The sequence below is a fragment of the Paroedura picta genome, chromosome 10 (genome assembly GCF_049243985.1).
Source record: "Paroedura picta isolate Pp20150507F chromosome 10, Ppicta_v3.0, whole genome shotgun sequence".
In the NCBI taxonomy this organism is placed as follows: domain Eukaryota; kingdom Metazoa; phylum Chordata; class Lepidosauria; order Squamata; family Gekkonidae; genus Paroedura; species Paroedura picta.
Window position 1 is genome coordinate 77,167,314 of NC_135378.1, and position 16,199 is coordinate 77,183,512.

The following is a 16,199-nucleotide window of genomic DNA, read 5'->3' on the forward strand; positions in this document are numbered from 1 at the left end:
TCCAGGGCTGGCTTCCCCCGAATCATAGAGTTGGAAGGGGTCATGTAGCCAATATAGTCCAACTCCCTGCAGGCTCAGCCTAAGGTGGGGTCAGGGCTTCTGGTTGGGCCTCCTGCCCGCTAGCCTCCATTCTCAGGCCACTTCCGCCACCTGCCTGCATCCCCCCCTTTTCTCCTGGCTCAGTTGCTTACAAGCGCTCCTTCTCCATTCTGTGGTTCCTGTTTTCCTGGCTACCTGGGCCCACCAAACATTGCCAGGCAAAAGGATGGGGCTGGTGCCAGTCGCTGCCAGCGACAGATACCTCCCCCTTCTCTTGAGAGGGCAAACCAACAGCTACAGGACGAGACGTGGGATGTACATCCATTACTATTTGGCACCCAAGAGCAGTGTCCTATGTGTGAAATGGTGTGCTTAATACAAATATTATTGTGATGCTTAACATAAGTAACTCACATTTGTACTGTGGGAGTGAGTTTGTAAAACTGGCTCCTTGGGGATTAATGCGCAGATATCAGCTCTATGGGAACTAAAATTTGTCAAGGATTGTGCTAAAAAGGATGCAGATTCTAAGATGTCCTCAGGAGCACATCCCAGCAGGCAGTTATGGCAATGATCTGAAACATGAAACCGAGAGGGGGTAGTCTCTGCTGCCTTCTTATGCCAAAAATTGCATTTTCAAAACCCCTTTACCAGTTGTGCGTGGGCAAGGTGGAGGGCCATCAAGGTACAGGGTCTCCCAGCCAGGAAGCTGGCTTTATGGTTGCCGCACGCATCTATTCTTGCCTTTTCCCGGCACTGCCTTTTCCGCTCCGGGCAGGGTTGCAAGAAGAAAAACAACTTTCACTTTGAGGTGGGTGTTACCCAAAACTGCTGACACTGTAGAACTCTTGACAGTTTCATAAGAATGTCGAATGCTGAACGGGTGGCTTCTTTCCATGGCCGCCTACGCTTGTCGCTGGTGCAGGAAGATGCCAGAAGTTGCCGCCTTTCCACACGTGTGGCTTTGTGAAATCCAGTAGGCAAGGTGTGCGGGTCTCTGGGGGACTTGGCCAAGAGGCTGCCCCCTGGTGGTGCTGACTGTAAATGTCAGTTGCTCTGCTAGACCTAAGCATTGCATTGTGTTTTTTTTCTTTTAAGTGGAGCATACTTTTATGCTGAGAAGAATAGACGTATAAAACGGTGCCTCTCCCACGCATTTGAGGATTGCAGGGTGCAGACTTCTGTGGTACAGTGATTCGCAGATCAAATTTCCCCCAATAGCTCTGTGCTGCAGCCTGTGCTTTTGATAGGTGACCTGTTGCATATTACATCCCTCGGTTTCCAAGTTAAAAATCTCCGTTGCAGTATAAATAGGAAACAGATTTTTGTCTTAGCTGAGATGCTGCAAAGCGTGCTTTATTCTTTTTGCGTTCTCAGACTGTCAGGAGCACAAGTTGAGCTTGCCAGGCAAGTATTTAACCCGCCTACCTACACAGAGTGCAGGGAGGGAGGAGATCACACAATCTGCAGCAGATACAGAAGCATGCACAGCAAGTGGCCTTCCATTGATGATCCCCTCCCTCTGGGGGAGATTTAACCCCCCACACACACCCTTCTTTTAAATATGGATTTTTGGCCATCGTGGGGGTCCTCCTGAGATTGCTTTACAAAGCAATCTAGATGGCCTCAATTGGTGGATTTAAATATCTGCAGCTGGAGCCATGTTGAGACTCCGGTATGTTGCTAACAAGCAGGGACCAACAAGAACTTTGAGGGGGTGTGTGTCTCATTTCGTGAAAGCTCCAGCAGTTCCTTTCCCTTTCCTGCTTCCTTTGCTCCTCCCCACCCACCTACCTACATTTATCTAGCCCCCATCTTCAGCTTTCCTTCTCTCTCTCTCTCCCCCAGCAGCCTCTGCTTAGCCAAACGGCGGCAGAGTTGTACACTACTGCCTGCCAGGCTGGAGCTGGGTGTATCTTGCTGCCCGGTGGGCTGAGTTGCATGAGTTGCATGGTGGGAATCCTGCAGGAGGGGCGCGGCATCTCACTCCTGTATCTCCTCCCCACTTTCCTTCTCCTGGGAGCCCACATATCCTTCTCACCCAGTTATCTGCCCCACCATCTTTTACTTTATGCCCCTCCCCCCCACCTTTCCCCTTCATTGTTAATCTTCTCAGCAACCCTATGAAGTAGGTGAAATGGAGAATGCATGACCAGCCCATGATCACCCAGTCGGTTTCCAGTGAAGTGGAGATTCGAACGTGGGTCTTCCAGGTCAACCACTGCACAATTCTGGTTTTTATGGAATGGCTCCTGCTGAATGGCACCAAGTGGCCTGTCATGGGTAATTCACGCAAGCTGGGTGGTATCCAGTCGCTTGGTATTGGGCCTGGGCCTGATGTGTCCTCCTGCAAAGGAAAGGGTTCTGCTGCCACCTCCAGCTTTTACTGACAATCCAGGGGCAAAGTCTGGTAATGCAATACAATTGCCTCCTAACAGCCACTGAGGGCATTCCCCCCCCTGGAAGCTGCAGGTTCTGCATCCACCATTTTTCAATGGTTATAAGTTCCCCCAATATATGTTAAGGTTTCCAAGGTTATTTTCACACTGGAGCTGTCTTGCTGGTGTGTGGGAAGATCTGTCATTGCTTTAGGATGCTTAGGGCTGATCCTGTGTTGAGCAGGGGGTTGGACTAGATGGCCTGTGTAAAGGTAAAGGTAAAGGTATCCCCTGTGCAAGCACCGAGTCATGTCTGACCCTTGGGGTGATGCCCTCCAGCGTTTTCATGGCAGACTCAATACGGGGTGGTTTGCCAGTGCCTTCCCCAGTCATGACCGTTTACCCCCCAGCAGCAAGCTGGGTACTCATTTTACCGACCTCGGAAGGATGGAAAGCTGAGTCAACCTTGAGCCGGCTGCTGGGATTGAACTCCCAACCTTATGGGCAAAGCTTTCAGGCAGCTGCCTTACCACTCTGCGCCACAAGAGGCTCTTCTGTGGCCTGTGTAGCCCCTTCCAACTCTGTGATTCTATGATTCTATTCTATGGCCATGACCTCAGTCTCTGGATTGAAGTTTCCACGGATTTGGCTGGGTCGAGAACACAATATAGCCATGTTACATTCCACCGGTTACTCGCTGCATTTCAAGGACTCTTGGTCCTTCTCTTGCCTACATGAAATGGTTGCTTAATGAGGACCCAGTCAGCCTGTCTGAACAGGTGGGCTCTAACTCATAACCGCTTGTCCAGGAATTAAAATCCAGTTGGTTCTTAAGGTACTGCAGGACTCCTGCTTTCCAGAAGAGGGTGTGGAAGAGCTGCTGTGCCGTGCAATATTGCCTGCAAAAAAATTAAGTAGTCGAAGGACAGGGAAGCTGGCTCTGAAACATCCAGGGACTCATAGCTTGGTCTTGAAATTCCCTCTGGAAGGGGCTTGAGACCTTGCCCAAGGCTACCCATTATCTGAGCTTTAATTAAAGTCCTTTGGCATGCTAATGTAGCTATGGAGCCATGAGCTTTGAGAGGCCACAGGACTCTTAGTTATTGCTGCAATGGTACACTGCTAGTCTCCTGGAATTTAAAACATGACATCGGGGCTGGGGGGGGGTCCTCTAGGTTTAGCATATTTATCTGGCACAGTGGCTGCCCTTAAGAATCTAAAATACCCCTCCTCCCGTTAAATTGTGCCCTAATCCATGCTGGAAATAGCACTGTTACAGGCTAGGCCAGTGGTAGCCAGGTACTGAAATTCTTTTCCTGTCATTGCCTTAGAGCTAGGTATACCTCCTCTCTGAACCCGTGTTCTGCCTCTTCTGTTGTGTCCTGTTTTCTGTCTAAAGGTATCCCCTGTGCAAACACCGAGTCATGTCTGACCCTTGGGGTGACGCCCGCTAGCGTTTTCTTGGCAGATTCAATACGGGGTGGTTTTGCCATTCCCTTCCCCAGTCATTACCATTTTACCCCCCAACAAGCGGGGTACTCATTTTACTCCCAGCCTCATGGGCAGAGCTTCAGGCTACCTTTAGACAGAGCTTCAGGCAGCATTTCAGCTGCATTACCACTCTGCACCACAAGAGGCTCTAGCGTACGTCTAATGCTAAGTTTCTTCGGAATGCAGAAGAGATCTCCCAGGGTTTACGGTCAAGGTTTTTGGACATCTGCAGTTGTGTGTGTGTGTGTTTTGGAGTTATGCACACATAGCTGCGATGCTGCTCACCCAGGAAACAGAAGCAGGGCATGTGGTTCAATAAAGTGAGCGACAAAACTCTTGCTGTGCATTTAATCTTTAATTTTTACCCCAGTGACTGGTCTTTCTCTGAGGTGAAATTCTTTTGTCGAATATGAGGCTGCAATTCTGCTGGATCATCGACATGGTCCTTTTCAAAACAATGCCAAGAATGTGGTGCCCAAATGGCACAAAAGAATGGTCACGCCAGCTGCCTTCTGTGTCTTGGCAAGGGGCATATTGCAGGTGCATGTGTAACATGCAAAAAGATGACTCCCAAATCTTGGGGTGGGTGGGCAGTCCGTCTGAAGGCGGCCCTGTATGAAAGTGCTGTCAGCTACTCATCAGGGCTCAGAAGGGGCCAAGGCCACACTATCCAGGATCCAAATGCCCCGTTTCCTCACGCCCCCTCCCCCAACCCATGTACAAGGGGATGAGGGTCATTGTCATCAAGCCACTTCTGAACCACCTCCAAAAAAGGCCAAGCAGCAGCTGAAAGCATCCCTGGAAAAGATCTGCCACGCCAATGGGGTCTGGCCAACGCCAACCATCACCCTCCCTGATGCCTTGACGCTGTGCACTTCGGGCATCGACAAGCTTGCCATGGGCCAAACTGAGAGGCTGAGGGGGATCTTGACACTGGTCTTCTTTCAGCGCCATGGCTCATCCTACTGCCATTAAGTTGGCTTTGCAACCATTGGTCTCCAGGTCCTCTATCAGCATTGCTGCAGGGCTGCTCATCCTAACTCTTAATCCTGGAAGTTGGGATTTGCTCCTGCCAGGTGCTCACTGTCTCATTTGCCCACCATAGAACCAACAACATATGACCCCCCCCCACCCTGTAGATATCAGCAGGTTCTCTTGAGATTAAAAGTATCAGATCCGCTTCAATTAATATTTATTTTATTACCCCACATGAATTAAACAAATCAGCCTTGGAAATACCACCAATACACAGGGCAGGAAAAAAAATGTTATTTACAAGATGGAGACACAACACCCCATAATAAATTTAAATGTACAGATTTGATAAAGAAACCATGGACAGGAGGGGAGGGGGGGAGAGAGAGACACTGCTCTTTAGAAATAATAAATCATCCAACTTTCAGTCCACGTCTCCAGTGTCAATGGAACTTGCAAATTATTAAATAAAAAATGGCATCTTAGACATATAGAACATCTGACAATTTAAATACATTAATTTCAATTCTAAATAAATATCATTTGGGGGAAAGGAAGGCTGCTTTGAACCTGCAGCTAGATTGACCTGCGTTTAAAATGGCAAAAAACTCTTTATTTCACGCTCCTTACATGGAGGGCTTGGCCCCAAATCCTGGTTGAAGTCAATGGAAGTCCCACCAGCATTTAGAAGGAGGATAAAATGGCATTTCTTCTGATTGCTTTCTGTGTTTTATTTTAAAAACCCAAAAGTCAGAGGTTCCCTCGATTGCTACACGTGCTCCCCACAGACTGGGCTGCTGCTACGAAGCTGCATACAAAATATTATGAAGCACAGACTACCAAGCGGAAAAGAAGGCATTTCTGATTTAGAGGGTTCTTTTTAACTTTAAGGAGGCAGCAGGGCTTCCCTGTGCCTCACAGCTCTTACTGGACCAAACCAAATTGGAATATTGTATGCGTTTGTTTAAAGGAGGTGAAAAAACCATGTGCTCTGCTTCCTTCAGTCGGAAGATCGGCTACCCTTCTCCTCACACCCCACGGCCCTGGAGAAACAGCAGCAGCGGCAGCAGCAGAATGCTTTATGGGACTGCTCCTCAATTTAAGACGTTGCTATCCGAATTAATGCAAGGGGGGGGGGAGAGCAGGACAGAAGGTGTAACTCAGGGGTAGTCAAACTGCGGCCCTCCAGTTGTCCATGGACCACAATTCCCAGAAGCCCCTGCCAGCGAATGCTGGCAGGGGCTTCTGGGAATTGTAGTCCATGGACATCTGGAGGGCCGCAGTTTGACTACCCCTGGTGTAACTGATTAGCGCCATCCCTAGAATAAAGTGCTTCATAAGCAGGTTAAGGCGGGTCCCTTGACACTCGGGCGGGGGTCTGAATCCGGGGGGGGGGGGCTTAAGAACAGAGCAGCAGGACCTGGCTAAGGCTGGTGCCCCCTCTCTCAGGGGGGGGGGGAAGAAAGCCAAAGGGTGAGTCCTGAGGAAGAAAAGAGGTACGTCGGTTGGAATGAGAAGGGAACGTGGTTTTCAAGGGAGGGACTGGCTGAGTTTAGTGTTAGCAAGCCAGGAGGGGTACAACCCCGGAGGGGTTTCCTGGAAGAGACTGTCTTGCTCTTCCATACTTGCGCTGTTGCACTGTGATCTTTGCAAGGAAAGGCAAATGCCGGTCTGGGTGTGTGTCAGATCTGGCAAGGTTTTCCTTCTTCTCAAGACACACGCATGAGATAGGCATGATTTTCTATTAAAAAAGGGGTGGAGGGGGGGGGGAAATTTTTCATCTGGAAGGAGCGTACTAAAAGGAGGACTGAGATACTTGGCACTCTCCAGGGTCTGGAGAACTCAAGCTCTCCCAAACAGCTGCTAAGAAGCAAGGAGGAGGCTGTCGTTCTAAGGTGGCAAACTGGGAAGACCTTCACCCTTCCCAAACATCTGCAGTTCTGGATGCATCTCAGATGCATCACAGCATGTAAAGGGGAAGAGAAGTGTGCACTTCTTCCACCTGCCCCTTCAAATCATGCTTTCCCCTACCATTTTGCAGCTGTCCAGGGAAGAGACCACATGGATTCCAAGTTCTGGGTCTCCACCATGTTCCTAGTTCCACCCTGAAGAACGTTATATTAAAAAAAGGGGGAAAAAAAATTAGAATCACTTCCAGCGGTAAAAGTGGCTTATCCCTGAATTTCACCAAGGCTTAATTCTCGCCTGTCTGAGAGGGGCTATCCCAGCCTTCCTTTTCTGCACTGGAAAAACCCTCCAAAGATCTGAATTGGAGCCATTACAGAAGGCTCTCTTGGAGCACCAAAGGTGCTGTGAAGTTGACTAATGTTTCAGCCCATCTCGCAAGTATGCCGTACGTCCTTCCGTACAGGAATACTGCTCTCACCTGGCACGCTGAGAGAGTGCTACCGCTGAGGGACAAACACATAGGAACGACGGCCTCCGTAACACTTTGACGACGACGACAAAAAACACACACAAAGGATCTTGTAGGAAGATCTCCCCAATGATCTGTTCTCAAGGTAGAGACAGCATTAAATGGGACAGTTAAGGCACACAGCTTGAGAGGAGGGGGGGGGGGGAAAGGGAAGGGTCTTGAGCAAGTACCGGACAGCAGGAAAGGGGGGCGGGAGAGAGGAGGGGGTGGGAAGTCCCTGAAGGGAGCCCCCTCCATTAGGAGTTTTCATATGCATCATCTGTGAATGAGCCAAGACACTCTTGGCTTAGCGAGTCTCAGACGACTGCTGTTTTACTTTCTTTATAAGGAGCCTTGGGGATTCTTTTAAGGACCGAAAGAAAAAGGCCGTCTCTTACCGAGTGGGGAAAGAGGTCATCGGCATCAAAACTTGTGGTTGGGGGTACTACTTTGGAGGGGCATTAATGGAAGTTGTGCTACAACAGCAGAAGGCAACCATTTGAACCGGTGGTTTCAGAGAAGATGGGGAGAGACAGTGCACAGCAGTGCTCCTCCCCGCTGGATCCAGAGGGGAACATTTTAAGCGTCACGCTGCCAAGAAACCTTCCTGACTGACCAACCGGCCGCACCTCCGAGAACAACACCCGAGCATCCCCCACAGGTGGCTCCCTGTGCAAAAGCTCCAACATTCCCTCGGCCGTGTGGGCTTAGGGAGGCCTCCTCCTGGGAGCCCAGAGGAGGCCCAACGGGACTCTCCGGCAGTGTTTCCCAAAGACCAAGCATCTAGTCGTGAAGCCCAGCCACTTCAAGCAATTCCAGTTCAATTCATTAGTGCAGTATTGCTCAAGGGAACTGGGAAGGGGGTGAGCCAGCCCACTCCCCGCCCCACTCAGGCCAGTCGGTGGGGCGGAAAGGATGCCGAGCATCTCGTCGCACTGGTTTCTGGCAGGGCGGTCCCAGGCTCCTGGGTTCTCTTATGGAAGGGCAGGCCGCACTGTAGGGCAACGTGGCGGCCAGGGCAGGAAGGGAAGCGGCCAGGCCGGGAAGGCGAGCTAGACGACCGAATGTCCCGTCAGGGAACGGAGGTATTAGTGCAACGGATGGGCACGAAGGGTCAGCGGGACCGTGGAAGGGAGCGATGCCATTCTGCACCCGTGGAAGGGGGGGGCTGTCTGAGAGCCTCCCCCCCCATCCATCTCACCTCCTAGGAACGAAGTAATGTGCTACGGATTGCATCTCTGGTTTGCATTTTTAAAAACCGTGGAAGGGAAAGAGGGGGGTAGGGGGGGATTTGGGTCATCTGCCAGCATTGCCGCTTCTTCTTGTAGTCTTTGCAGACGTTTCTTTGGGAGGCGGATTTCCTTTCTCTCTGGCACTTCTTCTCGTTTGATGGATTTCGTTGGGTGGTTTTGTGTTTTGTCCTGCTGGTTATTCATTGATAGAAATGTTTATAGACCATTGACACGTTGAACCGTGAAGAAGAGGGGGGAGGAGGACCAAAAAAAAAAAAAGAGGAAAAAGCAAAAGAGAACATTGCACTTTGTCCTTTGAAAGGAAGCCAGGTGGGCGTCCTCTGCCCTGGAGGCCTCTTCTCCACTTCTTGTCTTCCAGGTGGCCCGTGGGCATCACAGAAGAGTCCCTAAGAGTTTTCCAGTGTCACCAAGATCCCTCCCGTCTCATTTCACACCAACCTCCAGGTGTTACTTTATTTTTCTTTCAAATTCTGTGTCCGACGAGGCCGTTTCGGAGGCTTCCAAAGTGCAAACGAGTCCCAAGGCAAGGCATCTGCCTTGAAGCACCACTTAAGGTGTGTTTGGTTCCAGTTTCAGCCACTGTAAACCCTGACGGATGAAGGGCACCAGGTCCATCATACTGCTGCTCAAGGAGAGGGCGCAGGTGGTGGCACTGAGCTCAGAAAAAAACTCTGAGGAGAAAGAGGCAGAGAGAAAGACAATACAGTCAGGGTCCAGTGGCACCTTTAAGACCAACAAAGATTTATTCGGGGCGTGAGCTTTCGAGGGCAAGCACCCTTCCTCACAGAAAGACAGAGAGAGAGAAATACGAACCACACTGGGCTCCTCACCAGATAAAACTAGGTATGTTCTGGGTCCGGCCACTTCTCTGCCTTTGTTGGTAATAAATAAACCAAGAAGGGCATTCACCCTGGCCAGATGCTCAGGTAGGCCCTCTGCTAATTAGAGGGTCGTTATAAGAAGAGCCCCTTATCCCCAAGGCAGGATTTTTTGGGCAGTGGCCGAACAAACGAGTGACCACATACTGCCCCGCTGCTCTGCCTATCTGGATACTCGAGGCAAATTGATCGATCAGTGACTTAAAAGGTTCCCAGGATGTTTGGAGACCGACCGAGCAAAGAGGCTGCTGGGCGATGACAGCACTGGGGTGACAATTCCGCAGGCTAAGTTTTGCGCCGCTGCCATGAAAATACGATGCCGTGAAGTAAGAGAGCTGTACAGTTTTCTCTCTGCGCTATGTCTTAACTGCACTATGCCTTATGACCATATTCCTATGGCCTCTTACGATTTTGTCTCGCTCGGCCTGGACTGTGAGGTCCGGCTTCTGCTGGTGGACTGGCTCCTACTACTGGGCAAAGTTTACTCACAAGGATACTGACAGTCTACCTGGTCCTTGGTGCAGGTTTGCAACCAGTCTAAGAAACCAGCCTGCCAGTCAAGAGGATCTTTGCTTGCAGGAGGAGCTGCTTAATTTGAGCAAAGTTTGTGTATTAAGCTATGGGTTTCCCCACCTGCAGTGGTTTCGTAAGAATTAGTGCTGCTACAACGTGTAGCCGCATTGGTCTGAAGCAGCAGAACAAAGTCAGAGTCCGCAGGGACCTTGAAGGCCAACGAAGTGTTACTCAAAGCTGTGAGTGTTCGTGCGCATGCACAGTTTGTCGTCATCCTCTCTGGATTCAAACCTTGCTCTGCTGTAGTATTGATGAAGTGCTTTCAGTGCTGAAAACCCTGCGTGAAAATCAAGGGCCCTTATAATCCACAGACCCCTTCAAGGAGACAAACCCTTCTGCCATGAGGAATGCTCTGCTTTGCGGCTTTAAACCATCACTGCTCCCCCCCCCCCCCACACACACAGTGAGACATAAATTAGGGCTGATTCACACTTTCCGTGGCAAAGCTGTTTGCCACTGCCAACATGGGCTGGCAAATGGTCTGCAGAGCAAACTAAGAGAAGGGAGTTTGCAAACACAGTCATGGAAAAAGCATACATTGTTGAATCCAATAAAATCAGAGTCCAGTAGCACCTTTAAGACCAACACAGATTTATTCAGGGCGTGAGCTTTCGAGTGCAGGCGCTCTTCAGAATAAATCTTTGTTGGTCTTCAAGGTGCTACTGGACTCTGCTTCTATTGTGCTGCTTCAGACCAACACGGCTACTCATTTGAATCTAAGCATAAATTGGTTCCGCACAACTGCGGATCCCTGGAGAGCGCCTCTGTCACGTTTGTTGCAAGGTTGCAAACTTCGGATGACCTCTTTTTCCCTCACTGGCATTTACTGCAGCTAGCAGATGCACTGGTGTGCATTCACAGTTGCTTCCTATCGCCTGTAACTAAGTGCTACAATTTCCATGGTTGGAGCACCCAGAGGTTTATTTTTCCAGGGTGCAGGGACCAAGTTCCAATTTGGGGGCTTCAGCCTTCACTTTGGAAGCATTTTGCCCACAGTGCTGATCTGAGTCAGAGGCCTGGATGCCTGTAAATGAAGGGTTTTTTTTTTTTAATTATGGCTGCACTCTTTATATGAATCATAGAATCATAGAATCAAAGAGTTGGAAGGGTCCATAGAGGCCATCTAGTCCAACCCCCTGCTCAACGCAGATGAAGCACATAAGAGGAGCCCTGCTTGATCAGGCCAGTGGTCCATCTAGTTCGGCATCCTGTAGACCAGGGGTAGTCAAACTGCGGCCCTCCAGATGTCCACGGACTACAATTCCCATAAGCCAGCATTTGCTGGCAGGGGCTCATGGGAATTGTAGTCTGTGGACATTTGGAGGGCCGCAGTTTGACTACCCCTGCTGTAGACAGTGACCAACCAGGTTTTTGGGAGGACCAGTGCTGCAACAGGGACTATAAGGTGGCAAACCGAATTCTCTTACTCTTATTCCTCCTGGCCAAAACGTCAGCTTGTTCCCAGAGGTCGTAGGCGTAGAGAATATAGGAAGTGATGTTGACAAAGGAAGAGGTGATGGTTGGGATGTGATGAGGAATGCTGACGGAAGAACCCAGGCCACTGCCGCCACAGCTGCTGGCACTGGAGCCCGTCTGGGAGCTTACAGAACTGGCTGGAGAAGGCATCGGAGAAAGAGGAGAAGGTGTTCCCGTACTCCTGCAGGACAAACGCACAACAAAGGACACTTCAGGTCTCTCTTGGCCAGTTCTAAAGACAGAGGGCCAGTGACATTAACACATGCAAAGCTGACCTAGACTGAATCAAATTTTCGGTCCATCAAAAGCAGCACAGTCTACTCGGAATGGCCCCAGCTGTCCAAAGGTCTCAGACAGAAGTCTTTCACATTGCCCGGCCCTTTTAGCTGGAGATGCCAGGAATTGAACATGTGACCGTCGACATTCCAAGCAGATGCTCTACCAGTGAACTGCACTCCCTCTATTCTCTCACACTCAATAAACCACCCAAGTCTTCCACATTTGTGTAAACACACAGGTTTTAGGGGCTAATTCCCATTTAATTTGCCATTTTTAGCATGCGGACAAAACTTGCATTATCAGCCACTGTGGAATCTATCTGCATGGCTTCTTTTTAAAGAATTAACACATCTTTAACAGGGGAAACCACTTTGGACATGAGGGGGATACACAGAGAGCAGAGTAAAATCAGGGGACGTAATTCTGTCAATATTACAAGAGTTTTGTTTAAAAAAATAAGCAGAGCAAGCTGAAATTTAATTGCTTGTTAGTTGCTAAGATCACCAGAAGAGCCCTGCTGGAACAGCCCAGTGGTCCATCTAGTCCAGTGTCCTGTCTCACACAGTGGCCAACCAATTCCTCTGGGGGACCAACAACAGGACATGGAGGCTGAGGCCTTCCCGTCATTAAGAGCATCAGAAGCACTCTGTTGAATCCGCTCAGTGGTCCATCCTGTCTCACACAGTGGCCTCACACCAGTTCCTCTGGAAGGCCAACCATAGGATGTAGAGTCCAAGGCCTTCCCCTGATGTTGCTCCTGGGCTCGAATCTAGCTCTTCTGCTCCAAACTAAGAGGTCTGCCCTCCAAAGCTATCTTGTCCCCTTGTGCTGTTTAACACCTGCATGAAACTACGGGGAGAGACTGTGCAGGAGTGGGTGGGTCTGGAGGGAAGGGTGGCCAATGAACAGCTGCCACCCAGCTCTACAGCAGAGTCTGCTATACCAGGGGGTAGTCAACCTGTGGTCCGCCAGATATTCATGGACTACAATTCCCATGAGCTCCTACCAGCAAATGCTGGCAGGGGCTCATGGGGATTGTGGTCCATGAACATCTGGAGGACCACAGGTTGACTACTCCTGTGTTATACAATCTGTATTCGGACCACCGGTCTCCTTGAAAGTGATTCAAAACACAGTTATATCCTTCGGGAGCATGAAAAATCCATCAGGGATTCCCTGCTCAGATGCCGACAGTGATAAATAAACCCACGGCAAACCCTTCCACCCTCCTATGGTACATACAGCTCGACAGCACCTGGCAGAGTCTAATCTCTAAAAGGACCAGGTGGGCATATTTTCAGTATTACCTTGCAACACACGGAGAAGGTGCTTGCGTTAATCGGGAGGAACTCTGCAACAAGGAACAAAATTCTAGTTAGCTTGCCACTGATACCATCCTAGCACATCAGATTTCTGACTACTAACTCAGAGATACAACTGGCTAACAAGAACCACCAGGCAAACCCAGTTCTTGGGGTGGGCATTCAAGCTTACCCAAAACGAAAATATACCAGAAAAACACCTTATCGGTATTTTTCGGGTGTATTTCGGTATCCCACATGTATCTTGGATTTTTCGGGAGAACCAGGAAAAAAATCCCTAATCTAGTTGGGAACCACCAGCAAAAGCCAACCAATAGCTGAGAGTTCTTGTCACAGGCGGTCAAATCCCTGCATCCCCTTTATATGTTCTATTAAATTGCCTTAAACCAGGGGTAGTCAACCTGTGGTCCTCCAGATGTCCATGGACTACAACTCCCATGAGCCCCTGCCAGCATTTGCTGGCAGGGGCTCATGGGAATTGTAGTCGATGGCCATCTGGAGGACCACAGGTTGACTACAGCTGCCTTAAACGACATGCTGAAAGTGAATTACAGGAACAACCAAAGCATGCTAACCTATGACCTTTCCCCTCCACTAAATAGCTCAACAGTGCAGTGGCTGTCCAATGACTGGTCAGAAACCCTCAGGTAAATTACTTTAGTACAAGGTGGCAGGCTATATCGTTAAGTTTTTAAAGAATCATCATGTTTTATAATGTTTACAATGCTTTATGATGTTTTACTCATCTTGTATTTTACCTCATGGTTAGCCACCCTGAAACTTTAAGGGAGGGGTGAGATATAAATTAAATAATATAATTAAGGCTTTTCAGGCTCTTGGCAGGATTCGGATACTTTCACAAAACAGAATCAGTAAAAGCAAAATAAAATTCATTATCTTTCTTCCCCCTTCATTTATGTCCCACATTTCTGCCGAACGGAGACCCATGGAGATCCTCAAAAGAACCCTGTGAGGTAGGCTAGGCACAGAGTGTGCGCGACTGGACTAAAGTCACCCAGCAAGCTTCTAAGGCAGAGTGGGGATTTGAACCTGGGTCTCCCAGTTCCTAGTTGGATGCTCCAGCTGCTGCATTGTAAAGGTAAAGGTATCCCCTGTGCAAGCAACGAGTCATGTCTCACCCTTGGGGTGACGCCCTCTAGCGTTTTCATGGCAGACTCAATACGGGGTGGTTTGCCAGTGCCTTCCCCAGTCATTACCGTTTACCCCCCAGCAAGCAAGCTGGGTCCTCATTTTACCGACCTCGGAAGGATGGAAGGCTGAGCCGGTTGGAAGGCTGAGCCGGATGGAAGGATGGAAGGCTGAGCCTTGAGCCGGCTGCTGGGATCGAACTCCCAACCTCGTGGGCAGAGCTTTCAGACTGCATGTCTGCTGCCTTACCACTCTGCGCCACAAGAGGCTCTCTGCCCTGTACTGACTCTCAATTCAGAGAGATAATTTCCAGCCTTTAGGCCTGTGTCAGAATCTAAATTCTCATTCAAAGTTTGACCGTAACATTCCTCTACCTTGAAGTGTTCATTAAGGGTCCGGGAATACTTTATTGCAGTGTCCTTTTTGTAGCGAAACATGGCCATGTACAGAATGGCTTGGCAGCGCATGCTGTGGAAACACGATTTCAATCAGTGAAAGCAAAAACAGATCCCCTTTAAAATGTGATCCAACCCACTCTCCCAATCTTCTTCTTTACGAGCACTATGTACCACAGGCTTGCGTTATTACAGCCTCGTGACAGACTCAGGAGAAAGAAGAGGCTGTTCATAATCTATCCTACGGATTCACAGATGACCCCTTGAGGTTTCCCCCCATTAATATTTCAATTGACATCCGCATATGATTTTACGGATATCTTTTTCAAACGCAAAACACTCGAAAACGGAACAAGGAGCCACTCACCATAAAACAGCAAAGAGTTTTTCCTGCGTAGTTGTTGAAGAGTCCGTGAAGGATTTTAATGTCATTATGAATCTAAAAGAAAACAAAATTATAGATGGTCGTCATCATGTTAAAAAAAACCATAAATGATATTTTAGATATGCCAACGACACAGTAAAGTGTTATTATACAAGGTCACGCTGACAGGAAGGAAACATGACAGTTCAGAGAACTGACATTTTGTTTGTGACTTCAAAACTGCATAACTCCTCCTGCCTTAATTTTTTTTTATTTATTTTATTTTATTTATTTAGATTTATATACCGCCCTCCCCGAAGGCTTATTATCTAGCTAACCCACGTGGCAACTGGAAAGGAAGGAAATACAGAAACAAACCCTTTCAAAATATAAACTGAGTGCTCATTCTGGATTTTATCCTCTCACTGAAGCAAAGCGAGAAAATCAAGAAAGTAGGATGTTAACATCTACTTAAATCTTTTTAAAATGTAGCACGGTCCGCCAATCAGCTCGCTCAACAGCACTCAAAAAACCTTATAAACAAAACACACGCAAATATATAATTTCCACACAACACCAGCATGGTAAAACGCTCTAATTCAGAGAACGGAGTCTGACTCCCTACTGCTCTGCATGAAGCCTGCTGGATGACCTTGAACTAGTCACAGTCCCCTCAAAACTCTCTCAGCCCCACCTCCCTCACAAGGTTCTTGTTGTGGGGAGAGGAAGGGAATGTGATTGGAAGCTGCTTTGAGACTCCTTAATGCAGAGGAAAGCAGGGTACAGAAAACTACTCTTCTATGGAAATGTTTAAACAGAGGCTGGAGAGCCATCTGACAGTGAGGCTGATTCTGTGAAGGCTCAAGGGCTTGGCAACTGACAGTGGAGGAGCAATAGGGATGTGAGTGTCCTGCATAGTGGAGGGGGTTGGACTAGATGAACCATGAGGTCCCTTCCAACTCTATTATTCTATGATTCTATGATCTAAGAGCCATACGTATGACACTGGCTCGTCCTAGTTCCAAAACCATCCTTTGCAGTCCAACAAATACCAACCCTCTTCCCCTACTCTACTGCTCTGAACTCCACTTGGTATTCCATTCATTTGGGGAGGAGTCCAGCACATCAGACCGCATTCCCGTGGGCTCCCAACAAATGGCTTGAGGGTGGGTCAAAAAGCTCCCCTAGACCAGATGCTGCTCCACGGCCTG

General features: G+C 48.9%; 1 protein-coding gene across 4 annotated transcripts in view; it reads right to left on the reverse strand.

Annotated features, from left to right (window-relative positions):
• Positions 1 to 8,705: 8,705 nt before the first annotated feature.
• The window catches only part of AFF1 (ALF transcription elongation factor 1), a 176,264-nt gene continuing 168,770 nt past the window's right edge, over positions 8,706 to 16,199 (reverse strand). For all 4 annotated transcript variants that reach the window (XM_077300973.1, XM_077300974.1, XM_077300972.1 and 1 more), the window contains 5 exons: positions 14,992 to 15,063; positions 14,604 to 14,697; positions 13,066 to 13,109; positions 11,431 to 11,660; positions 8,706 to 9,223 (listed from right to left, as the gene is read on the reverse strand). In XM_077300973.1, the coding sequence (XP_077157088.1) occupies positions 9,102 to 9,223; positions 11,431 to 11,660; positions 13,066 to 13,109; positions 14,604 to 14,697; positions 14,992 to 15,063 (562 nt within the window). In that variant the 3' untranslated portion in view covers positions 8,706 to 9,101. The remainder of the gene's footprint in view (positions 9,224 to 11,430; positions 11,661 to 13,065; positions 13,110 to 14,603; positions 14,698 to 14,991; positions 15,064 to 16,199) is intronic.